This window comes from Lentinus tigrinus, assembly GCF_003813185.1.
Source record: "Lentinus tigrinus ALCF2SS1-7 unplaced genomic scaffold L226scaffold_54, whole genome shotgun sequence".
NCBI lineage: Eukaryota > Fungi > Basidiomycota > Agaricomycetes > Polyporales > Polyporaceae > Lentinus > Lentinus tigrinus.
The window spans coordinates 81,259-107,629 of record NW_027137963.1 but is presented as its reverse complement, the minus strand read 5'-3'; the positions used below and the strand labels follow the sequence as shown (position 1 = coordinate 107,629).

Genomic DNA, 26,371 nt, shown 5'->3' with positions numbered 1-26,371 from the left:
AGACATGCATAATGGCCGGAGCGGTCCCTGGTCAGCTGCCATCACCAAACCGGCCTTCGTCGCGCCCGCCGGCAACCGACACTTCCCTGGTAATGACAAGCTTTATGGAACATCACTGAAGACGGTTCTATCTAACTCATTCTCAGGCCCACCATCATGCTTATCGGCAGAACCTCGGCCCACCCACTCGTGTTTGACCGCCATTGGGCGCATTCGACGTGTACAGTCGCCAAACGTCGACGATGCGACTAGCGGCCCGCTCGGTCTGGTCACTAGGATGCTCAGTATTATCCGCCTCTTGTCAACTGACCCAGAGCATAAAAGGTAGAAGACGTCAAAAAGAGCTTGCTTAAAGCCTCCCTCCCACTGGGCTTCTACGTCGTCGCGTCGGTTACCTTCGACGACGCGTTGCTGACCCGTCATCCAGCCATGCATGCGCTCTGCATCCTACTTGTTCCTCTGCTCTGGAGACTAGGCGAAGTGGCCGCGAACCAGTTCGATGTACGCGACGACCTCCACTTTCGGTTGCACGCTCGTGCAACTAACAAGGACGGCTCGGCGCCCGTATACAAAGACCCGAATGCCTCAATAGAGGACAGGGTCAACGACCTCTTACCTCGAATGACACTCGAGGAGAAAGTCGCTCAACTGTACGTCCCTCCCAACTACTTCGCATGTCCGATGCTGATACAATTGCAGGATCCAGGGGGACATGAACGGATGGATGAACTTCAACGATCCGCTCGACGACACGCTCACCTTCAACGAAACAGGCCTGGTACGCTCTGCAAAGTCACTCAGATACCGGCCGCACTGACTCCGGTTCATAGGAACTCATGATGAGCCAGAAGGCCGGCTCCATATGGGGAGGATACCTCACTCCCTGGGACAAGTTCGTCTTCGGCGTGACTGTCGGACAGCGGTACCTCATAGAGAACACGACGCTCGGCATCCCGGCTCTCATCCAGTCCGAAGGTATGTCGTACTATCTGCCCATGTTGTCTATTCATTGACAGGGATCATGATAGGTCTGCATGGCTTCACGAACAATGGCACGATTTGGCCTTCCCCGATTGGACTCGCTGCCTCCTTCAATCCTGACCTGCTCAGGCAAGCAGCCGCGACCATTGCCGACGAGGCTGAGGGACTTGGCATCTCTCACATCTTTGCCCCGGTCCTTGACTTGTCGCGCGAACTCCGTTGGGGTCGCGTCGAGGAGAACTTCGGGGAGGACCCCTTCCTGTGAGTCGTCGCTTGAGCTGCTGGTGCATCGCAGTAGCACTTACGCGCCACGTAGGACGGGAGAGATGGGACTGGCGTATGTAACTGGCCTTCAGTCCGGTCGGCGGCGCAATGCCAGCACATCCGCCATCGCTCGCATGGCCGCCACGTGCAAGCACTTTGCTGCCTTTGGAAGCCCTCAGGGAGGACTGTGAGTGCTCCTCTTTGTCTGGCTACCCAAGCGGAATGTCTGACTTATGTAACCAGGAACACTGCACAAGTCAGCGGAGGCGAGCGTGAGCTGCGAACAATGTACTTGAAGCCGTTCAACCGGGCATGCCTGGAGAGCTTCTCCATCATGACCGCGTATTCGAGCTATGACGGGATCCCTGCAATAGCTAACACACGTGCGTAGGTTCAAGTTGTGTTTGGGTTATTGCTAACGAGACTGCATGTTTCCAGATTTGCTGACGGATATCGTACGTGATAATAGCGCGTATCATGACATCCCCTAACGCTGTGTCAACGCACAGCTCCGTAACGAGTGGGGATACAAGTACTGGGTCACCACCGACGCCGGATCGGTGGACCTTCTCATCAATCAGCACGGTACTTGCGACTCCCGGGAGTGCGCCGCGAAGATTACGCTCGAGAATGGGCTCAGCGGGGAGATGGGCGGTGGGACGTACACATATCTCACGCTTCCTGGTACGCATCAGCTGCTAGGGTCGCGTACGTACAACTAATATTGTGCCACAGATCAAGTCCGGGCTGGAACGGTTGACATCAAGTATGTCGACGAGACTGTGAAGGCCATGCTGCGCACGAAGTTTGCGCTCGGGCTCTTTGAGAGTATGTGTATCTGCGAGTTAAGCTACGCCATGCGCTCACAGCACACGCAGATCCATACCCATATGAGGACTACTTGTCTACTCTGCGCACACCAGAGACACGTGAGCTCCTTCACAGCATGGAGCAAGAGACCATCGTCCTGCTTGAGAATAGGAACAACGTCCTTCCCTTAAGCAAGTCCATCAGCAATGTCGCCCTCATCGGACCCCAGGTCGACCGCGTCTCGGTACGTGATTCTTTTGCTCCACTTCCTCTACCACGTTGACCTACAAGGTTTTCCAGTTCGGAGACTACGTCTTCTTCAATGCCTCAAACAACGGTATCTCCCCGCTCGCCGGGTTCACCCAGCTCCTCGCCAACACTTCTGTTCAGATCACTCATGAGCAAGGCTGCGAGCTCTGGTCGAATGACCCCTCTGGAATCCCTGCTGCCATCGCCGCTGCCAAGGCTGCCGATGCTTCCATCGTGATGGTCGGCACATGGTCGCTCGACCAGACGCTACTGTGGACCCCGGGAACGAACGCGACCACGGGCGAGCACGTCGACTTGTCCGACCTCGGGCTGGTCGGGGCGCAGCTGCAGCTCGTGCAGGCGGTGAGGGACGCAGTACCCGATAAGCCGGTGATTGTAGTGCTTGTGAGCGGGAAGCCGGTCGCGGAGCCTTGGATTCAGGCGCGTGAGTAGCATTACTGAGTTTGAGTTCCGTTCAGTGGTGCATGTGCTGACGAGCTTCCGCGCGCACAAAGATGCGGATGCGGTTGTGCAGCAGTTCTATCCCGGAGAACTCGGTGGTCTCGCGCTGGCGGAGGTCATCTTTGGAGACGTCAACCCTTCCGGTGAGTGCACCTGCCAGCGATCCGGATATTGGCGGGTCTCCCTTACCCAAGCATGGTGATACAGGGAAATTACCTGTCTCATTCCCAAGGAGCGTCGGGACGACTCCAGTGTTTTACAACTACCTTAAGGGCGGACGATTCGTAGATCCGGGTGAGGTCTTGGATGATGGAACGCTCAAGTTCGGGCACCAGGTAAGTCCGATTTGTTGCTGATTGGTAGGATCGAGACCGAATTTCGCTACAGTATGTCCTTGACAGCCCGGTCCCGCTCTGGAGCTTCGGACACGGCCTAAGCTACACCACGTTCAACTAGTGAGTTGCGCACAGTCGTCACAAACTAGGACTATCTTGACGAAGTGCCGCAGCACGGACCTGAGCCTCTCGAAGACGACCATCGGCACGAACGAAGACTTCAGCGTGTCGGTGACGGTGCACAATACCGGCGACAGGGAAGGGAAAGAAGTCGTGCAGGTATGCGTTCTCCATCATATTCTACAGTCCTTGTCTCAGTCGTCTCCAGGTGTACATCACAGATCTCGTCAGTTCCGTCGTCACCCCGAATCAGGAACTTGTCGGCTTCCAGAAGGTCGATCTTGCGTGCGTTCGTTCGTTCTCATATCGAAGTGCATAAGTTCTGATACAGCCTGGTATGTGTAGACCGGGAGAATCGCAGAAGGTGACGATCCCGGTGAACTCGACGCAGCTTGCGGTCTGGTCGCTGAGCAACAAGTTTCTCGTCGAGCCTGGGAAGTTCTCGGTCAAGGTTGGGACCAGCGACCAGACGTTCCTAAATACCACTTTGACAGTGCAATAAGCGGTTGTGGGAATTCTGTTCTGTATCATTGCTAGCAAGGTGTACGACAGTGGACTGCGTCAGTAATTTCAGATCCAGACTCGACTTCTCCACTAACAGTTTGATGGGCCGCAGCAGCTATATATGTTGTATGTGTTGTGTTGACATTGCATGTAGGCCCAAGTGCATGATGCGAACGGGAAACATGAGAAGGTCCACGCGAGGCTACATCCCAGGACGCGACGCGACTGCGGGCTTGTAATCACCAGCCTCGGCGGAAGATGCTCCTACGCAAGCTGTGCATGAGAACACTATCCGAGTTGTCATCATCGTCGCATCGTCTGCGGATTTCATGTGATCGATGATGATACATCATGCTGCCTGCGAGGAAGTCAACATGGTGACCCATAAAGATCCCAGCGGCGGAGGAGAATGTCTCAGACATCGAACTCGTTGACCGAGACCCTCCATAGCCACGTCCTGATACCCTTCCTCAGCCCGCTCCTCCGCGATACGCTCGGAAAGGTGAGCTTCATGCGGTCATCAGATACATGCAAAGATATAATGAGTTGATTTATCAGCAGATGCAACAGCCCGTCGTCATCCTCGACATCCTACTCGCCGTGATGTTGGTTTCCCGACGACACGAAGTCTCGGCGATGATGAAAACATGCAGACTCCTGTATGAGGCAGGCGTCCCATATCTTCTGAAGGAAACTGTCGACCTGAAGCATGAAGACGACATTGTCTCGTTCGTCACGTTCATGGCGGCGGAGCAATCCAGCCGTCTCCGTTACGACATAGGGCTGCGTCTGTCCTTGGCAGAGTCTCTATCACCCGGAGTCGCAGAGCTCCTCACACACTTCCTCAAGAATGGTGGAGACGCCATGCGCTTTCGTACTCTGCACCTTGATCACCCGGAGAAGCTACTGAGCTCCTCTCCCGGCCTTGCCGATGCCTTCTCTACGATTTCCTACATCGATCGACTTCATGTCTACGAAGCGGGTCCATTGGCGACATCGACCCTTCAGAACTTGCGTGCAGAGGTCCACCATGTCTCGGTACGCCTTGACGGCTTCGGCTCGGTCACCCACGGCACGCCGACAGGTACAGAGACCGACCTCACCATCCTCCTTCATTCGCTCCGGGGTTCGCTCCTATCTTTCCACGGCGAGGGTTTTGATTCCAGGCTCACCCACGAAACCATCTTCCCCAACGTTGCCTCTCTCAGTCTTACAGGGCATGTCCCTATCTACGTCCCTGACTATGCACGCGCATTCCCCAACGTCACAAACCTCGCCACCGGAACGTTGCAAATGGACCTCATTTCACTGAATGAAGCTCCGAGGATCTCTGCATGGCGGCTCGAGAACCGATCTGCCCAATTGAGCCATGGCACTGGCAGCTGGCCTGCGCTCAAGCAGTGCCGAGGCACCGTTGCCGACCTGTGGGCCCTTGGGCTCAGATGCGAGGTGGAGAAGCTGACCGCAACCGTTGATATGGATAGCGCATGGGAACTTGGGATGCTGGGAGAAGTCCTCCGAGACCTGCGACCAAAATACCTCGAGATGTTCGGCGTGCCGGCCACAATGGCTGCCAGTCCGGATTTTGCAGAATTCTTCCAGCAGAAGCCGTACTGGTGCCTGAAGACAGTGGTGCTCAAGGTGTCGTTTCCTCCGGGGACCGGCGATGTGGATGGAAATGCCATCACGGTGAGCGTCGCGACTGAGCACTCCACATGCATGACCACTAACGTGTACCTGGTCCGATAGGACTGTATTGTCAGAATTGTCAGCGCTCTCAAGCTTGACGTGTTTGTGCTCGGCATCGACTGTTACTTTCTGCAGTACGAATACTTGCCTGACTCAGAGACCGGGCTGACGCTGAGGTCGGAGACCACTCTAACGGAGCGATTCCTCAAGCAACTGGATGTGGATGCGTTCGCCGACAGCATCCAGGGCGCTGCCCCTGCGCTGCGAGGTCTTCAGATCAAGATCCGTCGACTGCGTGGTTCGCAAGTCCTGATTTCGCGACGGGGAGACTTGCCCAAGGAGGTCTACTAGGTGCGTCTGAGTTAGCTCTGCTGTGATTGGAATGCTCATCATCCAGCTACAATGTCTAGAGGAACGGTCGACCACATGCAGAGGTTGAGACGGTAAGGTTGACGACATGTGGGAATGGCTCGGGCGTAGTGGTCCCTTGAGTTCCAGAGTTCGAAGACGAGAGGAATTCGTTCCCTATTCCATGGAACATCTAGCGAGTCAGATGTCCGGCTTCCGAGATGGAGAGATAGTTGATGAATACGACTTGCGTGAACGCGTCGGGGTCGAAGGCCAGGAAGCGTTCAACAGCGCCGGAGACGATAGACGAGTGTAACCACAGCAGATACCCCCTTTCGAAGAGGAATCCTATCAGGTAGGACGCATTTGGCGAGGAAAGCAACTCGCAGTCGATCACGGAGAGCGGCTGGCCCGACGCTGGTATGCGTTTATATCTGTCACAGTCGTCGGACGATACGGTTTCCCACGAACTCTCAGAGGAGCGAGCTAGTCGTGCAGCCAAAGGGTGACAATCGAGAGCAGATACGGCCAGTATGTGTTGTAGTAAGTTAACTTCTAAGTCAGGTGATCATCACGAACTAGGTATGTACGAGAGCGCGGACCAACCGCCGTGCTGACGCAATAAGTTGCGGTTCCCCTCGCGAATAACCGCGAGTTCATCACGCTCCTCTTCGTCGATGCCTCCGTGTTGAATGCACGAGAAGCGGAGAGACGCGACGTTTGGGAACGCGCGGGCGTAGTGGGCGCTATGGATCGGGGCGGATGTCTTCAGGCGGAGGGTGCGAACGTAGGGATAAACAATACCGGCAGTACGGGCAGTTCTGACATTGGCTTTGAGCATATGAGCAGATACATTTACGAGGGTGTTGCGGAGTGATCGAAAGACGACGATGGGATTGCTATCCTCCGGCAATTCGGCTGGCGGAGTGCCGTCAAAGTCCCATGTTACGCCGGATTGTACGAAGCTGGACATCTTCCCAAGTAATTCTAACGGAAGAATACCTGGTTTCTGTAGTGTCAATGTGGTGATGCAGGAATCCGCGAGAATGCCTCAATAAGCCCTCGATCGGAACGGAGTAGCTCTTCAGGTTTGGCTAGCATCAGGTAGCGCAATCCAAGGAACGGAGAAGCGAATACGAGGAAGACTCGCAGGAGTACCCCGGTCTCTGATGAAAGGCGCCCGCATTTGAAGTCGAGGGTGTGGAGGTAACGGATGCGACGATGTGGGTCCGTGGCCATGAACTGGGTGAAGGACTGGATGTCACGGTCATCTTTGAGCTCGACGTTGTGCAGGAGGAACTTGGCTCCCTCCCCACACAGCAGCTTGCAGGTCTCCATCATCCTGCACACCTCTCGGGTAGATGACAGGGACATCACTAGGTGCAAGATGTCGTAGCTGAGCACCGGGAGAGTATCCATCTGTGGTAACTGAACGATGAGCTGACACAACGACCAAAGCTGCAAAGAGCCACGCACCTTCCGATGTCAGAGTCAATCACACTTGCCCCGGAGGATATCGTTCTTCGCAACGACGGATGAACGTATGAATAGAGTTGACGCTGCCGACCCCAAACATGCCGATGGCCCACACACCGGCGGCTTCGAGCTTCAGGCGCGTATTCACAAAGTAAGTATACAGCCATATTCACAAGCATGGTACCCAATGCAAGTACTTACAGAAGTTGTGGATAGGTTCGCGAGTTGGATGCGCTGACGATGCTGCAAAAAGCCACAGAGCCGTGCGCTTGCGCCGGATCGTCACGCGTCACGTCAGAACGCGACGTGACTGCCGTGACCTGTCGCGTAAGCGCCAGGTCCTGGAGAGCGGGCCGATTCGGCCGAGGCATTGAGCAGCGAGAAACGGAGTTTTGACAGTGATACATGTCCAGTACTCGTACAGCACAGTACTACAGTGTCATCACACAACCAGTCCGTCCAATCATCATCGTACTCGAGCGACCCAACAGCAAAACTACTTATACCGTGTGTATAGTCCCTTGGCGTACGGGCGAGGACCCCCCAGCCCACTCGACCATCATGGGCGATCGAGGAGGACGGGCCTTGTGCACCACATTGAGAATGGCCACAATCAGCAGGCCCACCAGGGCGGTCCACCCAAGCCAGGCGAAAGCCATCATCGCTGTGAGGATGCGGCAGGGCTCGAATTGTAGGCAGAAGTTGAGATTCGGCCAGATACTCTGCGGGGGCACGTCGTGTGATGCGAGAAGGAACGATAGAGTAGAAGAAAGAAGATTGTCAAGCAGCAAGGCCGGCAGGACAGGTGGGTAGACGAGCCGGGGCGAACGTGAGCGATGATGTGTGAAAGTGGACGACGCGTTTGAAGAGGGAAGGGGATACGCGAAAAGTGCATGGGCCGATGGCAGACAGTAGCTATGAGCAAGAGAACGAGATACTCATGAAAGATAGTCAGACGTACCGTCGATACACAACACCCGACCAGCCAGAGCAACCACAAGATCGAGAGCGCAGCGAGCTCCAGCAGGTTGCTTGAAGCAGCTGAGCTGAACATAGTGGGTATCCAACCCATCCTGCATTATCAAAAGCGATGAGTAGGTAAGCGAGTATTGGAGAAAGATGCACGGACGCGAAAGGTATCGACCCGAGGGTCAGAAGGGAGCAAACGAGTAGCTCGGCGACGACGGGATCTGCGAAACCAACGGAGATAAGATCTGTGCAGCGAAAACGCAAGTAACAATGGACGCACCATAGAAGTTGCGGCCTCCATTGAGAGGATCGCCATTTGGAATGTGCAGGGTATAGTTCAAGCGGACACATGTGAGGATGAAGAGAAGCGCCGCGAAGACCCACTACCAACGGCCGACGACCGGTCATCAGTACTGGGTGGACATTCAGGGAAGTGAGAAGAAGATTTACTCACAAGGATAATGTACAGCGGAAGACGAATGATGGTTTGAAGGGGGCCCATGGCGGTCTACGCCAGCGGACTACGCACAGACAGTCTGGCGTGAAGGATAAGTGATAGTGCGGGTAGAGCCAGCCAGGGCAGTCGAGACGCATTGGATACCAACGACGTACTATATAGGTCACTGATACGGCGGTCATTGATTCTTAATAGAAGACCAGGGTAGTGGTTGTCATGGCACAACGCGGGAGATATGGGATATTCAGGAACACCGTAATTACCGCTGCTCCGACATGAGTGTCGCACTTCGAGCATTCAGCAAGCTCTTCTATCTGTCCAGCTCGGGCTTAAAACCATCTCACCGCATTGGCAGTTCAATGCGATGGTCGACGGAGAAAGACCGGGAAGCGGATTTGACATGGTTGAGAAGCAAGACGAACCAAGCCGAGATAACCGAGCATACCAATATGGGCGTCACATACTTTTCGGCTTCTCCGACCGCCGCTTACGTCACGATGCACCAGCCATGAACATATTATGCCTTCAGTTGATGCTATAGATCCTGCTCTACGTTTTTTTATAAAGACTATCTGGGGAATCCCTCTCAGTGCTCTGATGTGGAACTACATATGCGGCGTCGGTTTCGAGTGAGCGGCCTAGGTCCGGACGGCGGACGCTCCACCCTCGCTGTTCTCTCAGCGTAAGTAGGTTCTCTGACGCGTCAAGCAAGCGACCTGAGAATAGTAAGGCTCATCTCAACTCATCTCCCACGGGAGCTCGTGCAGTTGTGACTGCAGACCCGTTACTTGTAAATCTCCTCGGATAGTGACAACTTACTTAGTCCTGCATCCGACGATCACCGCCGACGCCCCGTTCGTGCGGAGGTCAGCGCTATAACGTACTCCGTCCACTGTGACGGACTGGTGGTTCGTCAAACATGCGAGACGTTCTGTGTGACAAGAATCTCTGTTACGAAGCACTTGGGAACATCATCGGAAAACTCTTCTGGAACTCGTTCGCATCCTGCAGCGCTAGGATGCCGCTACTACTGCCATGCTTAGAGCCACCTATCCAGGGAAGACGACGGAGTTAGAGGGGCCATGGAACCGTAGTACGCAACTCGGACACTCACGGGATGGGGAAGAGCGGGAGGTCAGCAGAGAAGTCCTCGCCGAAGACGGTGAGAGTGAACTTGATGTGGAGCCAGTTATCGTTGCTGATGTATACGGTGACGGAGCCCTCGATGATGCCGGCCACGCCGACGCTGATGGTGATCCCGTCGCGCAGGTTGCCCGACAGCTCTCCGAGCTTGATGGCGGGAAGGAACGGAATCTTGACGTAGAGGCTGATGTCGGCCGCGAGCGTGGACGTGTTGATGCTGCCGCGCAACTATGAGAGATCACGGTGAGCAGCGGGCACTCAAAGTAGTGGTCAATGTGGAGAGCAAGAGGGTGTACCTGGAGAATGACCGGGCCCAGGGGGATGTCGATCTCGACGTCGTACGAGGCCTTGGGGTCAGGTCCGACGAGGGGGTAGCCTCCCTGAACGAAGGCGTGGTACGTCTTGCCGGAGCGCTTCTCGTCGTAGACAACGTGGTGCCTGTCGAGCCACTTCCCAACTGGGACGGCATCTACGAGCAGAAGCGGTCAAAAGAGTCCTAATGGCGTGCCACAGAAAGTGGTCTTACCCGGAGCAACTGGAAAAAGTCGTCACAAGTGAGTTGGTACTATCGGACTAGGCTCATGAGATGTAAACGAAACGCACCCTTGAGGGCAACAGTGCGGTCGGTGGAAGACATAGCGATGGTGAGCTACGAGCAGTGATATGCTGTGAATGCGAGTTAGAGGTGAAAGCCTGAGGATTAAAGTGGGTACTGCTGGCCTCTTTATGCTCGAGCTGCCGCTACGGCGCGCTCTGTACCTCGGCAGGGTTGACACCGAGCAGGATCATTGACAATGGAATGGGCGCGTGGAGACCCAAGAGAGCGCGTCCAGGAGCGCCAGTAGCAGTGTAATTCAGGTCAATCTGGACAGTTATACGTTAATTCTTGTCATCTGAGAGGCAGGAAACTCGAGCATCAGCGTCCGGAACCTCCATAGGATGGGGATAGAAGGATTCGACTCTGTCCAACGGGCGGCAGCAGGCTAGCGGTGGCAGAATTATTGCCGAGATGTGACTTGCTGGTAGGAGTCTGTAAAGGTACCCGCATAACTCTCGCCGGAATTCTACATGAAAGAGCTCATAGCGAGGTTAGGAAGTGACTAGTGAGGGAAGAGGCTTGGCTTGAATTGTGTTGACGCCCTGCAGTGGGCAGCGACCAAACTGAGACAAACATGGAATCACGGCGTCTACGGACCAGCGGCAGGCTTGTCCGAAACCTCCACCGGTGCCTCCTTCGCTCCTGTCGACAACATCAGAAACACTACCATGTACAGATAATTAATGAGACCAAGTACTGTGCCCCACATATGGTTACGATGATCACAAACTAGCGCGCTCATGACGCGCCGTGGGAGGTGCTTGTCCTCGGGCAGTGGGCAGCCCAGTACTACTGTCTTTGGAAAATCACAAGTAAGCATTACTGCTCTGCTGAATACGTAAAAGTCCACGACGATCAATTCACAGGTCGATATAACGTCCCTACGCAAATGCTCGTTTGAATGGTCGTGTCACTGGAGTGACACGGTCTCGCTGAGCGAGCGGAATTCGACAGCGCCGAGAAGTCTGCTCAGTGCGTGAACACTCCTTAGTTATTTTGTTCGTTGACAATGAGCAGGTTGGCTCACACTTCCTCCGAATAGCGCCGTGCTCAACTTTCCCAATGCCGGTGCATTACATCGTCTCACAATTTACACGTCTGTCTCGTGCATCCAGCCCGTCGTCGGCACAAGGCAATCTGCGCGTTACGGTACGCTGCATATGGTGAGTATCCAGTGCGCTCGTGTGCTACGCGTACCACACGGCGATAACATATGGCGGAAGTACAGGGCACCTCACTTCGCCTACCCCAACTTCCAATCCATGTAGTTGCTTGAAGCCTCATTGCGCCTAGAACACCTCACGAGCGTCCTCCGCTGTTGCTTCTCCCAACCGGTACCCCCGATGACACCCATCATGCTCCCCGCATGGTCCCATGTTAGGTGAGTGCAATTTTACTGCGCGAGCTGCGTACCATAGGCCGCCCCTCAAGCCATCTCTATCGCCGCTAACAACATCCTCAATGTCACTTATAGGACGTGTCTTCCATCCCGGCGTTACTTCACGGCTCCATGCAGGGCTGTTCAGTGACAGTGAGGACTTTGCAGACGCGTCCTCTCCCCATGCTGCCCAAGCGGCCTGCATAGTGCCTTCACACCAACTGTCAGGCTGCCGCTGCCAACAGCTTTCCGGCACAATATCTACCCCGTGTAAAGCGCATCCTGGCAGACCTCACCGCTAACGACGCAGGCGAGTTTTGAAGGTGCGTTGCCTTGTGCTGTCGGTTGTCGACTCGACACTGACGGTCTTTGCAGAGGAATAATTACCATAGCGCGTTGAATTGAGTGCATCGGTGGCATGAAGCAGATCCCTATACCTGGAAAATTCCTTCGACAGTATATCTGATGTTCGCGGAGAACTGCCAGCGCCGATCGAGCTCTTCATGACTTACTCACCTGACGTCCACGCGTTCCAGCAGGTGGACGTGTACGTCTGCGAAGTACTTCAGATTTCGCTCGGTATACAGTGTCATACTCACGCCCTCAGAGCGAAGTTCAGCGCACGAAGCCGTTTGTCATCCCGCAGTTCGAAACCTCGAAGGCACTCGCGGTCCCGGGAGTGCGTATCGTTACGTACAGCTCAATTTGTTCCTCCTACTAATTTTTGCGCCCCCAGAGTAGGACTTCGACAAGGTCGCAGATCTATACGCCCGTAGTCAGTACGGGGGGATCCAGATCGACGACCCTATCCCTAGCGCTGCATCGACTCGCCGCTTCAAGGCAGCGGAAACGGCGGGAGCTCACCGGCTGACCCTGCTCGCAAGCTACATCCGCGTCCACAACAAGATAGTCCACAATCTCTCCGCGGATCCGACGTTGGCCCTGCACCTCTGCCGTGGCAACTTCCAGGGTCAGCGGTTCGGTGCGGCGGGTAAGACCAAGTCGCAATCAAGCTCTTCCAGGATCAATTCACCGACTGGGACACATTCGAGCCGCCAATGCATCTCCCGTAGAACAAGGTCGTTGTCCTTGGGACGATGAAGTACGCGGGGCGGCCTCATCAAGCACGTACAAGATGCCACGAACATCCGCGCGTCGGGAGAGCCTCAATGCAGATTCGGCGCGGCTGTCGACCATCTATGGTTGGATCTGCATCAGCCGGAAGTGCGGCTTTGCAACCCACAACTCTAGGGAGAGGATTGGCGAAAAGATCAAGTGAAGTAAGTTTGAGCTCGTTGTAAAGACCGCAAAAAATAGATGGAGGTCCGTGTCGGACTCGTGGGTCCTCTCGGGATGGATCTAAGACTTTGAGTTGTAGAATCATAGCACAAGAACTGGATGTATCTACGCCAGAGTAGGTCCAATACTACATGATATTACAGTTGACAGTACATGTATCGGAGTTCGAGAAACAATTCAAAGTCTGCCGCGCGATAGTGCACGTGACTTGCAGACGCGTCCCACAGGCGCGCGGACGCGTCGCGGCGTGTCGGCAGTGTGCTGCCTTCTCGCTCTCATCCTCTTTCGACACAACCTCGTCAGGTTCCCTCGGAAACTTACCACGGTTATTTGTGCTACCTTGGGACCATAGAACGATGCTCATAGACATCAATATCGACCTACCGGGCCCTTCTTCGACGCGACGACAGTTGCCACCACAGCTCGTGCAATTCGGAACAGAGGAACTCGTCCTCATCGAGCTTCAGGGCGCACTAGAGGTGGAAGGGAATAAGGATGGGCAGCTGGTCGGGAAGCTACGCGTGGATCCAAACACGGTGAGTGTCCGTACTCCTATCACGCGCAGGAGCGTCGGGCTCGAACGCGACTCATCGCGTTGGTTCCCGCGAACAGAAGAAGCCAACGATGATGATAGGGCACCATCTACTCGAGGGTAAACTCGTCAACCTCGCGAAACCCCTCGCAGTACTTCAGAAGCATGATTCTACGCCAGGGGCAGGGGAAGAGGACGAAGCTGCGATGGCAGTAGAAGACGGTTACTCGCCCCGAACGACCATGCAGGCGAGAAGCTGGGACATCATAGCGATGGTCAAGAAGAAGATGGTTTTCTCGAAGCGACCAATGCCAGTTGTAGGCACTGGCTCCGGGAAGACATCGAACGCTGCACCGCTATCCCGCATAGGTAGCAAGGCTGGATGAAGTGGGAAAGCTCATGCGCGGTGCGATGCGGTGTGTTGCGGTGTGCACTGTGATTCGTGTTTTCCGATTACTGTAGCTATAGGTGCGTCACTTGCATGTACTCCGAGCAATTTCGTTGTGACTGATACTCACGCACTATCAGACTGTTGTTACTCGAGTACTTTATTTGCGGCACATTGGCTCGACAGGGTCACTGTGCTGCCTCTTGCTGCATTGTTACTTGCACTGCAGGTGTCAAGTCTTAACTCACTGTTCGCCTCCCAGTCGCAAGTTCAAGTTCGCTTAGAGCGTCTGAATTGGGTCTGAATTGCCCAAGATGTCTCGAACCCGTGTTCTCCCCCACGACATTCCTACTATGTATGTGTGGAATCGTCACGAATCAAGGGTGCTGGTCACCGCCCATCTCACCGCCCCATGCAAATGTTCAGACGCAGCACCGCGCGTCTCGCTGCATATTCTTCGTGGGAATTTAAAGTCCTAGTACACGGGCGCCATCACCCATCTATCTACGATCCTCGTGTAGTCAGTGCGTTATCCTTTACCTCGCACTCCCATGTCGACAGGCAAAGACGTCCCACCAGCACACGAGATCTATGCCAAACAGCTCTTCGGTCGTCGCTATGGATATCCTCTCTGGTTTCCGGAGCCTGACAGCAACCACGAGATCGAGATCGGTGATGTTGGCTACTTATTCGGAGGTGCTTTCCGTCGAATCTTCAACACCACCTTGCCGGAGGACCATGAGTCGCACCAAAATCATGGAGTCCCAGATCACTACCGACCCTTCAAGATCAATCCGTTGCTCCTCCAGTCTCAAAAGGGGGTGATCCCACATGCGCTTTGCAGCTCAAGTGTCAAAGCGTCCGCGATCGGCGCTGAAGCCACGACGTAGGTCTTTTTCTGGTGCCTCACGACCCTTGCTCACTCTTGGGCCAATAGATCGCTCGCGCCTGTGGGAGCAGGGTTGAGTATACAATGCGAACGGGAGCAGGGTGCTGTTGTTGTTGTCGACCTCCCCGCAGATCGCTCTCAGATGCATCCAAGCAGAAGTCTCGGAACCTACATGAAGAATAACATCGAGGAGTGGAGTGACTTGGCTAGCCGCCACGACCTGGACATGCCTAAGGAGGCTCTCATCTTCGTCTCTGGTACGGTGAAGACAAACGACTGGCGTCTCGGTGCGTTCCTCATCCACGGCCAGAATTTCGAAATGGTCTTGGAGGCGAACGTCAACTTTGCCTCTACCAAGCTGGAATATCGCCAGAAAGCGGCCGCGGGCCTAGCAGAAGTGCGACACAAGCCGTTGGACGATTCAGATCAGCGGTTTGAGCCGTTGGCTGATACTGATAGCCAGCATGCAACCGCGTCTGGTCGTCCTTCTCTAGAATCCGTTCGCAGCGTTCTTCAAAAGAAGGATCAGACCCTCTTCTTTCATTACTACAAGGTGAAGAAGCGTTGGTGGCGCAACAGAGCGATCAAGGCTGCAGCTGGCTCGCACGACCTTGGCGCCGATTCATCCGGCGAGGGCGCAGACATTTCGAGCTTGTCGATTTCTGGCGACAGCGATGTGGTGGAAGAGCCACATATCTCGCCGGTGCGTCGTTCTGCGCTTAGTCTTCGTCTCCGTGTTTCCCTAACGATAATTTGCGACAGGCGTACGATCCCGTAGACTACCTCTTGGACTACATTCTGGATTATCCGGTCGAGGTACGACTCGGTCGCATGCTCTCTTCCGTCTCCGTTCAGAACATTGATGAAATTACAGGATGGAACTGAAGTGCAGGCCGCCATCGCCAGTGATACCCACCTGTATACACTGTTTGTGAGTGACTCCTGCGCCGTCTTGCTCGGTCACAGTACTGACGTACGACTAGGACGGAGATGTACCACTTGATATACCCGCTGCGCTGGAGAAGATGAAGCCGCCCATTCTGTTCCTTGACGATGACAGAGAACGTGGGTGTACTTTGCTCTACAGATGCTTGATACTAACTCGAGCATGCAGTCGCGTCTCTCGCCATCGTAGAATGGAGCGAGGAGTTAGACGAGGAAAACGAAGCAGTCGACGCTCAAACGATCAGAGGTAAGACAGACAAGATCCTCCACAGCCCAACTTTCTGATATGTTCGATATCAACAGATTCAGGGAAAGGTATAGATTCGGACTTCCAAGCACTTGATGATGAAAGTCGCGAGCCTGGCGAGGAAGAGCTCGATCCCTCAAAGAGCGAGGAGGATAAGGAGTCACGGCCCGAGCCCGTCGCTGTCGCCCCCGACACTCCAAACGGCCAGCCCATCGTCGTGGAAGAGCACAATTGTGGCGTCACCTGCGTCGCGTTCTCACCCGACGGACGGTTCGTCGCCAGTGGGTCTGAAGATACTACCATCATTTTCTACGACGCCGCGAATGGGCACGTCCTCCATAAGATGGAGGAACACAGCGAGCCTATCTGGTCAATCGCGTTCTCCCCTGACAGCACACGTCTCGCATCCGGTGCCAGCGACGGCATGGCTCTTGTCTGGGAGCTGGAGCAGGCCACCGTGGCGGCTGTCCTCGATGGCCACAGCGGCGTCGTACAGACTATCGCGTACTCTCCCGACGGCTCGAAGCTTGTAACATCCTCTGTCGACTTCACCGTCCGCGTCTGGGATGCCATCACTGGCACGTTGATTCACAGAATGGCGGACCACAGGGCAGTGGTGATGAGTGCCGTCTTCTCACCTGACGCGCGCTGGGTTGCGTCCTGTGGCGCAGACTACCAGGCGAAGATCTGGAACGTAGAGACCGGTGCGCTGCACTGCACGCTCGCAGAGCACACCGGCGTTGTCTGGTCCATTGCCTTCTCCCCCGACAGCCGGAAGGTCGTCACGGGCTCAGACGACATGACAAGCCGAATCTGGAACGCGGAGACTGGCGAGGAGCTTGTCACTCTGCGCGAGCACAACGGTCCCATCTGGTCCGTCTCGTTCTCCCCCAATGGCAAGTACGTCCTGTCGGCATCGAACGATGCAACAATCAAGATCTGTGACGCGCTCACTGGCGAACGTTTGCACGCGTTCGACCGCCATGACACGCTTGTCAACGCAGCAGTGTTCTCGCGCAACGGGAAGTACGTCGCGTCGAGCGCGGCCGATAACGCGGTCATGGTGTGGAAGTTGGAGGATGGGTCGCACTTTCCGCCGATGGAGGGACATCAGGACAAAGTCACTGGCATTCGGTTCTCTCCGGAGGGAGACCGGATCGTGTCGTGCTCTGACGATGGCTCTGTGCGGATCTGGACCCTACCCCGCGAGGCGGTTGAGGAGGGCGAGCCGGCAGAGGAGTAAGAGTCTGATGAGGCCACTTTGCAATCTGGACAACTGGGATAGACGCTTTCGCACGTATGATATAGGAATATGGATTGTATGGATCGGTCGAAGAAGTACTTGCAGCTTGGATGTATATCCCTCTTCTCCTCTTTGTCCGAAGAACATCGCTTGACGGTTTACTGATAGGTGATGAGGTGACATAGGATACCGGGTGGAATAGTTGTCATTAGGACAGCCTAAGAGGACAAGAAGTACTGCGACCCGGCCCCGGCAGTGCCGCCGGGAGGCGCGTTAAGACAGATGCGAGCCTCCTGGAGTGCCGAAGTCCTTGTCCTCCCTCGATCGCCATGATCGGAACTACGCCTCCTGCATTACACTCGATAAGTTTGGGTATGATCTGAGGTAAGTCACCTCGGTACAAGAGACTAGAATGTCTCTGAATGGTCTCAAGGAGAATAAGGGACTGCCGCAGCATCGCTCGGGACGCATGGTACTATTACCATCGGGGACATCCTGCCCGGACCTGCTGGATTCCTCATCGCGCTGTCATCAAGACTAAGCTTGGACATGCTGTACATAACAGCCTGATGGCCTCATATATTGGCATCCACCTGGATGCCGACCTCGAGCGATTCGCCAGGCCTACTACCGCGTACTACGGATCTCGGTAACATGTCTCTTTCACATCAGCGCCAGTATGGGCCAGTGCTGTCGCCAAGTGGCTCTCGGTCCCAGGTCTTTCAAGGCCTCGGAACGGTCCCACATGGCAGCTGCGAATTGATAAAACATTCATGCATCAAAAGTAGGCGGGGCTCTGGGGACGCTGTCCCGGGATGTCCATAGATCCCTCCCTGGACACTGGTCTTTGATGAGTCAACTTGCCCTCTTCTGGCTGAAATGCCCAGGTATGTCTATTGTCCGGTGAGATTTGCATCCAGCGAACCCGAACTTGGCTGCGCGGAGCATAATCCTCAGTCTAAGCACAGGTACGCGTTCTCCTATTTCTTCACAAGGATGCGGAAAGTGTACCGCCTCCCGTCCTAGGTTCCAGAACGTATAATGACCTACCAAGAACGCTGTGTTTACGTGCCCTGCAGTCGAGCTGCAGGGATGTTCCATCACCGCCATCCATCGCTTCTCCATACCATCGTGGGAAAGTACGCTTACTCCTCATAAACGACGCTTGGTTTGCGGCTGGTCCTCCTTCCACAACCTACATCCTCATGTCTACCCTCTTCCGACGTCGCAGCCACTCCGCTTGGTATAACATACAGACGCAGGAGTACATCGGTCTCCGACGAGGACTACCTGTAGCTGCCCCTATATCTGGACATCAAGCCGGAGAAGTAGGATACCTGAAGGAGGGTGTCATCCTTACTATTCCTAGAAACCTCACGTCACATTCCGGGGACAAGTTTGACTCTCCTCTCGCTGAACATTCTGCGAAAGATACGACGAGCGAGGAGCACACCATTTGTCAGTGTAGCGGAGCTGGGTGTGGCGCCAAGGCGCTCGATGATGATGACGCGTACGTATTCTGTTCTAACCGAACACCTGCCTGCTGATGTCACGTATAGGTCAACGCTGTGCGAGTCAGATCCAGCCGGAGACTCGTTGCTTGCCGTGGACGTGCGCCATGACATCGATTTCGTGCAGCTGCAGATGGAGGATGGAACGACCCTGAATGGTTTCGTGGTTTTCCCTAATGACCACTCTAAGGAGACGGCAGCGGATCAGGCACATGCCTATCAGGATGCCCCGGACATGGGTTCTTACGAAGACTCTGACCGCGAAGGCGACGACACGTAAGTGGCCTGGACACGGAAGGTAGCATCGGGTAGTACTGATGCAACCACCATCAGGCGGACACTCTGTTCCTCTGAGGCAGCCGGACCATCCAACTCAAGCGTTCAGCTGAGCGTGGACGATGTGCGTCGACTATTCAAAGATGCTCCTCGGTGGAACGCATGGGCAAACTCAGTCGAAGGCGACGGCCCGGGCCTGGACGTTCAGCTCAAGGACATGGTCCTCATCTGTGGCGTGGATTCCACGTGGGTACGGAACACAGACGTTACTCCAGACAGGCTCGAGGCTGCCCTGACCGCCCACGCCACCTCGAACAATATACCCCTGAACCCTAAATCGCCCGACGTCCTGGACCACTTGGACATGACAGCGTTCGCGGACCGGACATGGTTTGTGCACGAGCAGGCTTTCGTCCACTTCTACAAGCTCCGTAGGCGAAGGTGCTTGCACACGTATATCCGCGATGTTGCCGTGCGGGCTTGGGATAACTGGTTGTGGGAGGAGGAGCCCCGGGAAAAGGTAGCCTGAACATTCTAATCATTCATCTGCTCCAGGCAGTGCATGCTGACGCTGAACTACTAGCATTTCGACCCTGTCGACGAGTTGCTGCGCTACATCCTCCATCGCCTTCCGTTCTCCCGCATGGCCATCGCGTCCTCGAAAGACTTCTTCGCTGTCTTCGTGAGTGTCAACAACCTCACGCCTTCGGGAAACGTGCTAATGTGTCTTCTCAGGAGGACTCCGCCACTGTTCCAACGACTGCTTGGCAAACCCGTATAGCATTATGGCGACGCATGCCTCCAGTCCGCTTTATCAAGGGTACACGGGGTGAGGACTCATCGAACGTCTCTGAAGTTACATGCGAGCTGACAGGTCTTGTGTATGCAGTGGCTGCGCTCGACATCGCGTGTCGAGAGATCGAACGTGAGACGAAGCTCTCCGGTCAACCAAATGCGTCGGAGAAGGGTACATTTGAGAAGATCGACTCGTCGAAGTCATTGAAGGACTAGCCTTGAGTCGGCGCTGGACCGCTGAGAGGGCCCTTATCATCTGAGGTTATTGATATGGATCGGACACGCACTTCTTAGTTTCGGCACTGTTCAGGACATCATGGATCCCTTCTTACATATGTAGCTCAGTCCTCATGTCCCGCTGTTAGTATTACACGATTAATGCATAGTACTATGTCTCTTCTCCGACTGGGCGCCGCAATCACCGCTCGCGCTATGAAGGTGAGTCCTGCGATTCACAGCATCTGTTGGCCAACTCCCCCAAGATTGATATTTACTTCTTATCATTACAGCCCCCACAGTATGTACTGTAGCGAAGATCGCAAGTTCTGCGTATAAGTTTCAGACCAAGCCTGTGCCATAGGATAAGTCAGTCCTGTACGTTCGTACGTTCCGGCCGAGATGTCCGTTCCGGCCCCGCCACACCCCGGTCTCACTATGACCGTCAATACATCCCCAGGCAAAGAAATTGAAGCTCATGAAAGTCCTCGCCATCGGTACGGCGTCCCAATCATCCTCCACACATATATACCCCGCCTCCCCGAACCCGGAGACATCGGGTACTTCCTCAACGGCCACGTCCAGATCATCGACGGGCTTCGCTTCGTGCCGGCCGCCCCACAATATACGGGTCTCACCACAGGGACCGTCCTCGACATGTTCTGCTTCGTCGACGAGTGGCACAGATCTGCTCAAGCGCGTAGTCCAGCGGTTTGCGAGTTCTCGCTCACGTCGAAGGAGATGATCTTCGTCTCTTGGTACGATTCTTGGACTCAAGCTCGGGCTCACTCCGTCCAGGAGGGCCTCATCCGCTACTATAAGATACGGAGACGGTGGTTTCCCCCGAGTCCGGGGAAATGCGGCAACGTCACATGCGAGCCCGTCTTCCCGACGCGTGTCTTTCGGTACGGTGGCTCAGATTCGGCGAAAGATCCTGAGTACGTGAAGCAGGTGAGTCTCTTTCTGGTCTCGAACTTCACTTCACCTTCGTCCATCATGACATGCATCGCTGTGTATCACCCTTGGTCGGAACCAGCACTGACTGTAACTTTTTTTTGAATGTTGCTAGCCCTTTGACCCAGTCGACGAGCCCCTGACCTATCTCCTGAGCACACCGATAGTCGATTGCGACGGCGCGATGACCTTCCCTGCCAACAAAGCGGTGGCGAGTGTGGATGACTTGTTCGCTCTCTTTGTGAGCGCCGCGACCTTCGGACCTGTACTGTACCCATAGATCTACCGCTGACGGAGACCCGCAGGGATCAGCCGAGAACATACCGAGGGTCAGCGAGATCCACGACGCGTTGCGAGAGTCCCGACCTCGCAGTCGCTTCATCAAATGGACAGATGGTACGGGCCAGTGCTAGGCCTGTCTCCCCATCTCTCCTTGCTTGCTTGACTCCTGTGCTGACTCCGTACATCTATCTACCTCGGTTTGACAGTCGCCGCTTTCGAGCGGACATGTGAGGAGTTTGAACTCGGTGCCGCTGAGGACATCCTCCTAAGCGCTCGAGACATGTCCAGACACGGCTCTATGCCTCTTCCTCAGCTGCTTCTTCCTCCTCTTGCAAGTTCGCAGGGCATCGTCCGAACGCAATCCTCAGTGGAGGAAGTTCAACGGCGCCCACACCCGACAGCCACAGTGCAGGCGCATGGACCCAACGATTTCGACGTTCGTGCCCAGGGCCGCGCGAGATATAGACAGAACGCGAATGACGAAAGGCCAGAAGACTGAACGAATGTTCAGTACATCCCAGCGACGTAGACGCAGGTACATACTGTACTCGTACAACGTGTTCTTACTTGATATTTGCTACTACAAGATACCGTACATAATACAGGTCGAGTTGAATCCACAAGCTTCACATACGAGAACAGAGAGCGAATAAATACGACGAAGGGTCACCGGGCCCTGGTCAAGACGGAAGATACCAGAAGTTGAACCCGGGGCTCTTCTCATCCGATTGCGCGACCAGTAGTACTTCGATGATCATTACTTCGATGATCATGCTCATGCATCTTTCCAGATCTTCTTCGCGGTTTGGACGACGAGCGAGAGTTTCGCGCGCATGGCGGCCTCGTCTATCACGTTGCCCTCCGAGTGCGATGCGAAGCCGCACTGTGGGCTGATGCAGATCCTGCATGGCACCCGCACATTCGGTCAGCTGAACAAGCTAACGGACACAGGAAACACGCACTGGTTCAACGCCTGCTCGAACGTACGCTTAGGCTCGCCGGATGCAATGATGTTCGCAGCATTGTGCACGCGTTTGATGAGGTCGTCGACGTCTTCTAGTTGCGGGAACTTGGACGTGATGAGACCAAGGACGGCCGCCTTGTGCGCGGGAAGGTGCTTGAGCGGCTCGAACGTACCCGCGCGGGGCGTGTCATACTCGAGGTAATAACAGTCGACGTTGATCTCCTGGAAGAGCTTGATCGCGATACGGTCGTAGCCGCCCTCCGAGAAGTGCATGCCGTTCTTGAAGTTCCCGCGACACAGGTGCAGGCCGACGGTCATGTCCGCCGGGTGGTCGGTCACGATCTTGTTGTACGCGCGGATGTACGTGTCGAGCAGCGCGACGTGGTCGACCCCACGCTCCTCCATGCCCTTGATCATCGAGTCGGCGCAGAAGTACGCGAGGAGCGGGTCGTCGAACTGGATGTTCCTGCAGCCTGCAGCGTACAGGTCCGCGATCTCGGCCCGGTATGCAACCGCGACGTCGTCGAAGTACTCGTCTGTGATCCGCGGAAAGTTAGCCATGTCCGAGCCCAACTGGGTGGAAACGCGCACCATCGTTCTTGTACACGTCCTTTGGGTACGCGTACTCGCCATGACGGAGATGGAACCACTCGGGGGCCGCCATCGTGATCTTCAGGTTCTTGTGTTCCTGCTCGCGGCCGACATCAGCACGACGCGATGGGAAAAGAAGTACTTCGGGGAGACGCACTTCGGGGGCCGTGAGCGCCTTCAAGGCTTCGTACTGAGGCACGTAGAACTGCTTCGTGCGCTTGAGCTTGCTCTGCGGGGGCCGTGAATATGACACTTGATCGCCGGAGGAGAACGTTCCGGATTACGTACCACGCAGATGTACGAGTCCGCACCCTTGAAGTCGAGCTCCTTGAACGCCGCGACGTCGGGGACGTAGTCCATGAACATCTCCACCGGGACTGGTCCAATTCTCAGGAGGGATGCATGCGCTTGGGTAGAAGCGACGTACCTGGCTTGATGTACTTCATCCCGTCGAGGTTGTCGAAGACACCATCGAAGAACATGTGTCTGCCATCCCCGTTCGCAGCTGGCCATGGAAAAGGTAGGATAGGACGTACCTCCTGAACTCACCATCGGTGATGCTCTTGATGCCAACCTCGCGCTGCAACTGGATGATGCCCCGGATTGCTTCATCCTCGACCGGCCTCAAGTCCGCAGGAGTGCACTTGCCCTCATCGAGTTCCTTGCGCTTCGCGAGCAACTTCTCAGGACGCTTGAGGGAGCCGATGTGGTCGGCGCGGAAGGGCGGGTTGAGCTTGAGAGTGGGTGCGGACATTGCAGCAGTCGATGGTGAGAGGCAAGACGCACGGGGTCAAGAATTTATGTGGAGGAGCGTAGACTTCCCAAGGGCGCGGCGGCCGCTATTGGCATGGCAAATCGGTTCATCCGGGGGATATGGCACATCTTGATAAAAAGATTAGAACTTTGAGATCAAGCGGGCGGCGCGTAGTCATCGACGGGGGTGGTGCATTCGAAATCTGAGGCAGGGCTGAGGCCGAGTGACTGCACATGTGATGATAGGGGGCCTCAGATATAGCGAATATTGGACACACACCATCGCGAGCGACGCGCCCGACACCTCTACCAACATCTCCAAGCTCTATCCAGGGTGAGAGAAGACCGACAGAGCGTATCCAGGATGCTCTGAGAACAGGCGAGGGAACGGTCCTCCGTCTTCACTCCGTCGGCCGGCGGCTGGGAAGATCCTATCTGCTCCCGCGAGGCATACTCTCGCGACGCTCGGGGTATCCTCAGAGGGCGGAAAGTTGTGTTCAATCTTCTGGGTACGGAACGCAGGGTGCTGAGAATGAGCAGGAGAGAGCAGTATACATCGAAGCGCGCCGTCGATGCGTCGGTTCAACATACAGAGCGCCCACCAGGAGGGCGGTACCGGCGGCAAGCAACTCGTCGTCAACCCCGCCCAACTCGTTCCAATTCCCGACAGCTGATCATATTCATTTCGATAGGACACTCACCATGTCTAGAACTCTTCAAGCCGCAGAGGACCACGGCAGCATAGGTCTCGTCACCGCACAGAGCTTGTATCAAGCAGTACGTGATTGCATCATCCTGCACTCTCGCTAGATCTAGATGTGCTTCCTGCTTCGCCGCTGCACCTATCCCCAACTACTCAAAACCGCCGGCCTCGGGATACAGCGGCGGGAGTGACAAGTACATCAACGCAGACTGCAGAGCAATAGCCTCCACAGCGTCCGGTCCATACTCGACGTCCGCGCCGATCGTGACGGTCGTATCAGGCCGAGCGCGGTGCATCCTCATCACGACAACGACCGACTGTAGTGTCGGGGTGGTGTCCTTGATGCGCAGAGCGAACGCGTCTATGTCGAGGTCGGCAAGGTACCGCTCGGCGGGGCAGAGCGACGAGTTCCGAAGACGCCGCGGCGGTGCGAGGCAGCAGACGATGAAGAGTCCGAATGAACGTATCTTCAGAGGGCGGAGCATGTCGAGGATGCCTTCCTGCGGTGACGAAGGTCAGCAGTCATGCATCACGGTTGAAGCCACGTGATAAGACAGTCGGACGTACCACCACACGGGGCATGTCGACAGCGGCGGGGCCAAGGACTCCGCCGACCATCAACACAACTTCAAGCGCCCTGAGCTGCTGCGCGTAGGGCTGCTTCATCGTGTTTGTAAGGCCCTTCGTTAAGATATTAACATCGTATCCCTGCAGACACATGTACTCCGGGGTCGTATCCATCATGACGGTGCGCAAGTGGCTCGGCTGCATGAAGTTGCCCATGACGTGCAGCCTCCGAACGTGGCACTGCAGCCCGAGCAAGAAGAGGTCGATGAGGCTCGCGTGGCACGCCTCGAGGTCCCGCCACGGGCTGTTCAGCTCGATCTGCTGGATAATATTCATGTTCCGTACGAGGACGTGCTCCTCGAAGCTCGTCCCGATTACCTCCATGTCCGCGGCGGAGGTGTCATACCGGAAGAAGCGCGTGTTCGGGAAGGCGTGCGCGTAGACGATGGTGACCGGGCCGTCATTGTTGTACAAGCAGAGCTTCTCGACATGAGGGTAGACCTGGCTGTACGTTGGCGTCTCCCACGGCGTCATGAGCTCGAAGGCGCTCCCAGAGAGGCGCGTGAGCGTGTTCTGCGAGTGCTGCAGGAGCTTGATGCAGTTGTAGTCTTGAGGACCGTCCGGGCGATCCTCGTCAGGTGACGGAGGGATCATGTTAAGCTCAGCGTGCTCGAGCTTCGAATCCAACGCACGCAGGAACTTCGCGCTGGTTGCCCCGCTCTCGGACACCTCAAGTGTGACCACATGTCTGAGCTTCGCAAACGTCTTGTACAGAGGAGGGCACCCGCAAGCCAGAACGTGTCGGCGTGGTCGATGCGGAGGGTCTCGATGATGAGGAGATTGGCGTACTGGGAGAGGAACAAAGAGAGCGCGGTGGCGATGGGGCGGGAGAGGCTGGGCGCGGTGACAGTAAGCTCCTTGAGGTATGCGAGGCGTCGCCCGCCTTCTGCGCGCGCAAACGCAATGAAGGATTTAATGTCGCGCTCGTCTTCCATGACGACACCGTGTGCGAGGAGAAAGGAGATGCCTTCGCTGTGTAGGGCACGGCATGTCTTCATGATGGCCGAGACCGTACTGCTGTCGCAGAAGGGCATGACAATGCCGAGAATAGCTTGGTAGTTCACTGGCATATTCTGCAAGTTATGTATGTCATGGACGGTCAGTATAATGCAGAAAGCGCGCAGACGTACTTTTGACTGTTGAATCTGATAATTGACAGGATCCGAGACGCAGCAAAGGGGGTCCTACGTATGAGTTAGATGACAGGTATATATGTCGCATCAGCATGGATGAGTGCCACTCACAGAGCACTGAGTCAAAGACAAGGATAGGACAGAATAGCCTCCAGGACCTGGGACAGGATATATTCACGTCGAAGATAAAGTCCTTTGTCGTCGCAAGCGCTTATCTGACTCGGCCTCCGCTGCCACGAG

General features: G+C 55.5%; 13 protein-coding genes across 13 annotated transcripts; 7 read left to right on the top strand and 6 right to left on the bottom strand.

Annotated features, from left to right (window-relative positions):
- Positions 1-429: 429 nt before the first annotated feature.
- L226DRAFT_472650 (glycoside hydrolase) lies at positions 430-3,723 on the top strand (the record flags this gene model as incomplete). Its single annotated transcript, XM_067676478.1, has 17 exons — positions 430-650; positions 700-778; positions 831-975; positions 1,029-1,242; positions 1,298-1,432; positions 1,489-1,628; positions 1,684-1,700; positions 1,755-1,929; positions 1,981-2,073; positions 2,124-2,299; positions 2,356-2,749; positions 2,820-2,909; positions 2,974-3,101; positions 3,154-3,221; positions 3,275-3,380; positions 3,430-3,506; positions 3,567-3,723. The coding sequence occupies 17 exons, from the start codon at positions 430-432 to the stop codon at positions 3,721-3,723; spliced, it is 2,415 nt and encodes an 804-aa protein (XP_067529451.1).
- A 313-nt stretch (positions 3,724-4,036) lies between these two features.
- On the top strand, positions 4,037-5,991 carry L226DRAFT_617233 (uncharacterized protein). Its single transcript, XM_067687001.1, has 4 exons — positions 4,037-4,227; positions 4,287-5,414; positions 5,475-5,765; positions 5,825-5,991. Exons 1-3 carry the CDS (start codon positions 4,135-4,137, stop codon positions 5,763-5,765), a joined length of 1,512 nt encoding a protein of 503 aa, XP_067529450.1. The 5' UTR covers positions 4,037-4,134; the 3' UTR covers positions 5,825-5,991.
- Positions 5,956-6,735, bottom strand: L226DRAFT_576055 (uncharacterized protein; the record flags this gene model as incomplete). The annotated part of the gene is made up of 2 exons (XM_067685298.1): positions 5,956-6,317; positions 6,369-6,735. 2 exons carry the CDS (start codon positions 6,733-6,735, stop codon positions 5,956-5,958), a joined length of 729 nt encoding a protein of 242 aa, XP_067529449.1.
- Positions 6,710-7,490, bottom strand: L226DRAFT_312432 (uncharacterized protein). Its single transcript, XM_067673818.1, has 3 exons — positions 7,440-7,490; positions 7,239-7,368; positions 6,710-7,181 (listed from the first exon to the last, which is right to left on the bottom strand). The coding sequence occupies exon 3, from the start codon at positions 7,179-7,181 to the stop codon at positions 6,780-6,782; it is 402 nt and encodes a 133-aa protein (XP_067529448.1). The 5' UTR covers positions 7,239-7,368; positions 7,440-7,490; the 3' UTR covers positions 6,710-6,779.
- Positions 7,491-7,610: 120 nt separating this feature from the next.
- L226DRAFT_540300 (uncharacterized protein) lies at positions 7,611-9,038 on the bottom strand. Its single transcript, XM_067681837.1, has 6 exons — positions 8,820-9,038; positions 8,662-8,743; positions 8,488-8,590; positions 8,368-8,428; positions 8,200-8,311; positions 7,611-7,960 (listed from the first exon to the last, which is right to left on the bottom strand). The coding sequence occupies exons 2-6, from the start codon at positions 8,707-8,709 to the stop codon at positions 7,739-7,741; spliced, it is 546 nt and encodes a 181-aa protein (XP_067529447.1). The 5' UTR covers positions 8,710-8,743; positions 8,820-9,038; the 3' UTR covers positions 7,611-7,738.
- A 559-nt stretch (positions 9,039-9,597) lies between these two features.
- L226DRAFT_540299 (uncharacterized protein) lies at positions 9,598-10,906 on the bottom strand. The gene is made up of 6 exons (XM_067681836.1): positions 10,528-10,906; positions 10,407-10,473; positions 10,377-10,380; positions 10,104-10,277; positions 9,779-10,035; positions 9,598-9,713 (listed from the first exon to the last, which is right to left on the bottom strand). The coding sequence occupies exons 2-6, from the start codon at positions 10,442-10,444 to the stop codon at positions 9,704-9,706; spliced, it is 483 nt and encodes a 160-aa protein (XP_067529446.1). The 5' UTR covers positions 10,445-10,473; positions 10,528-10,906; the 3' UTR covers positions 9,598-9,703.
- Positions 10,907-12,286: 1,380 nt separating this feature from the next.
- Positions 12,287-13,062, top strand: L226DRAFT_576052 (uncharacterized protein; the record flags this gene model as incomplete). The annotated part of the gene is made up of 4 exons (XM_067685297.1): positions 12,287-12,343; positions 12,391-12,462; positions 12,525-12,774; positions 12,836-13,062. 4 exons carry the CDS (start codon positions 12,287-12,289, stop codon positions 13,060-13,062), a joined length of 606 nt encoding a protein of 201 aa, XP_067529445.1.
- A 376-nt stretch (positions 13,063-13,438) lies between these two features.
- L226DRAFT_617229 (uncharacterized protein) lies at positions 13,439-14,173 on the top strand (the record flags this gene model as incomplete). Its single annotated transcript, XM_067687000.1, has 3 exons — positions 13,439-13,618; positions 13,695-14,082; positions 14,143-14,173. The coding sequence occupies 2 exons, from the start codon at positions 13,439-13,441 to the stop codon at positions 13,998-14,000; spliced, it is 486 nt and encodes a 161-aa protein (XP_067529444.1). The 3' UTR covers positions 14,001-14,082; positions 14,143-14,173.
- A 322-nt stretch (positions 14,174-14,495) lies between these two features.
- Positions 14,496-17,570, top strand: L226DRAFT_617228 (WD40 repeat-like protein). Its single transcript, XM_067686999.1, has 7 exons — positions 14,496-14,888; positions 14,940-15,594; positions 15,654-15,707; positions 15,766-15,822; positions 15,875-15,956; positions 16,006-16,083; positions 16,140-17,570. The coding sequence occupies exons 1-7, from the start codon at positions 14,554-14,556 to the stop codon at positions 17,324-17,326; spliced, it is 2,448 nt and encodes an 815-aa protein (XP_067529443.1). The 5' UTR covers positions 14,496-14,553; the 3' UTR covers positions 17,327-17,570.
- A 653-nt stretch (positions 17,571-18,223) lies between these two features.
- L226DRAFT_617227 (uncharacterized protein) lies at positions 18,224-20,297 on the top strand. Its single transcript, XM_067686998.1, has 7 exons — positions 18,224-18,294; positions 18,353-18,836; positions 18,886-19,113; positions 19,171-19,633; positions 19,697-19,795; positions 19,849-19,942; positions 20,003-20,297. Exons 2-7 carry the CDS (start codon positions 18,532-18,534, stop codon positions 20,122-20,124), a joined length of 1,311 nt encoding a protein of 436 aa, XP_067529442.1. The 5' UTR covers positions 18,224-18,294; positions 18,353-18,531; the 3' UTR covers positions 20,125-20,297.
- A 229-nt stretch (positions 20,298-20,526) lies between these two features.
- Positions 20,527-21,859, top strand: L226DRAFT_617226 (uncharacterized protein; the record flags this gene model as incomplete). The annotated part of the gene is made up of 4 exons (XM_067686997.1): positions 20,527-21,075; positions 21,194-21,319; positions 21,384-21,474; positions 21,567-21,859. 4 exons carry the CDS (start codon positions 20,527-20,529, stop codon positions 21,857-21,859), a joined length of 1,059 nt encoding a protein of 352 aa, XP_067529441.1.
- Positions 21,860-22,135: 276 nt separating this feature from the next.
- On the bottom strand, positions 22,136-23,669 carry L226DRAFT_576047 (UROD/MetE-like protein; the record flags this gene model as incomplete). Its single annotated transcript, XM_067685296.1, has 7 exons — positions 22,136-22,262; positions 22,323-22,860; positions 22,916-23,012; positions 23,073-23,144; positions 23,204-23,292; positions 23,343-23,401; positions 23,452-23,669. 7 exons carry the CDS (start codon positions 23,667-23,669, stop codon positions 22,136-22,138), a joined length of 1,200 nt encoding a protein of 399 aa, XP_067529440.1.
- Positions 23,670-24,520: 851 nt separating this feature from the next.
- On the bottom strand, positions 24,521-26,068 carry L226DRAFT_617224 (uncharacterized protein; the record flags this gene model as incomplete). Its single annotated transcript, XM_067686996.1, has 3 exons — positions 24,521-24,871; positions 24,939-25,686; positions 25,737-26,068. 3 exons carry the CDS (start codon positions 26,066-26,068, stop codon positions 24,521-24,523), a joined length of 1,431 nt encoding a protein of 476 aa, XP_067529439.1.
- Between the last annotated feature and the right edge of the window lie 303 nt (positions 26,069-26,371).

Excerpts from the sequence above, each read along its gene's own strand:
- L226DRAFT_540299 (XM_067681836.1), bottom strand. The coding sequence starts at position 10,444 with ATGTCTTCCACCGACCGCACTGTTGCCCTCAAGGGTGC. Across the intron at positions 10,036-10,103 it reads TGGGCCCGGTCATTCTCCAG|TTGCGCGGCAGCATCAACAC; the intron begins GTACACCCTCTT and ends GATCTCTCATAG.
- L226DRAFT_617233 (XM_067687001.1), top strand. The coding sequence starts at position 4,135 with ATGTCTCAGACATCGAACTCGTTGACCGAGACCCTCCATAGCCACGTC. Across the intron at positions 4,228-4,286 it reads TCCGCGATACGCTCGGAAAG|ATGCAACAGCCCGTCGTCAT; the intron begins GTGAGCTTCATG and ends ATTTATCAGCAG. Across the intron at positions 5,415-5,474 it reads TGGATGGAAATGCCATCACG|GACTGTATTGTCAGAATTGT; the intron begins GTGAGCGTCGCG and ends CTGGTCCGATAG.
- L226DRAFT_617227 (XM_067686998.1), top strand. The coding sequence starts at position 18,532 with ATGTCTACCCTCTTCCGACGTCGCAGCCACTCCGCTTGGTATAACATA. Across the intron at positions 19,114-19,170 it reads GACCGCGAAGGCGACGACAC|GCGGACACTCTGTTCCTCTG; the intron begins GTAAGTGGCCTG and ends AACCACCATCAG. Across the intron at positions 19,943-20,002 it reads CTTTATCAAGGGTACACGGG|TGGCTGCGCTCGACATCGCG; the intron begins GTGAGGACTCAT and ends TTGTGTATGCAG.
- L226DRAFT_617228 (XM_067686999.1), top strand. The coding sequence starts at position 14,554 with ATGTCGACAGGCAAAGACGTCCCACCAGCACACGAGATCTATGCCAAA. Across the intron at positions 14,889-14,939 it reads ATCGGCGCTGAAGCCACGAC|ATCGCTCGCGCCTGTGGGAG; the intron begins GTAGGTCTTTTT and ends TTGGGCCAATAG. Across the intron at positions 15,595-15,653 it reads AAGAGCCACATATCTCGCCG|GCGTACGATCCCGTAGACTA; the intron begins GTGCGTCGTTCT and ends AATTTGCGACAG.
- L226DRAFT_540300 (XM_067681837.1), bottom strand. The coding sequence starts at position 8,709 with ATGGGCCCCCTTCAAACCATCATTCGTCTTCCGCTGTACATTATCCTT. Across the intron at positions 8,429-8,487 it reads TGGAGGCCGCAACTTCTATG|ATCCCGTCGTCGCCGAGCTA; the intron begins GTGCGTCCATTG and ends TTGGTTTCGCAG. Across the intron at positions 7,961-8,199 it reads TCGGGTGTTGTGTATCGACG|AGTATCTGGCCGAATCTCAA; the intron begins GTACGTCTGACT and ends GTGCCCCCGCAG.
- L226DRAFT_312432 (XM_067673818.1), bottom strand. The coding sequence starts at position 7,181 with ATGGATACTCTCCCGGTGCTCAGCTACGACATCTTGCACCTAGTGATG.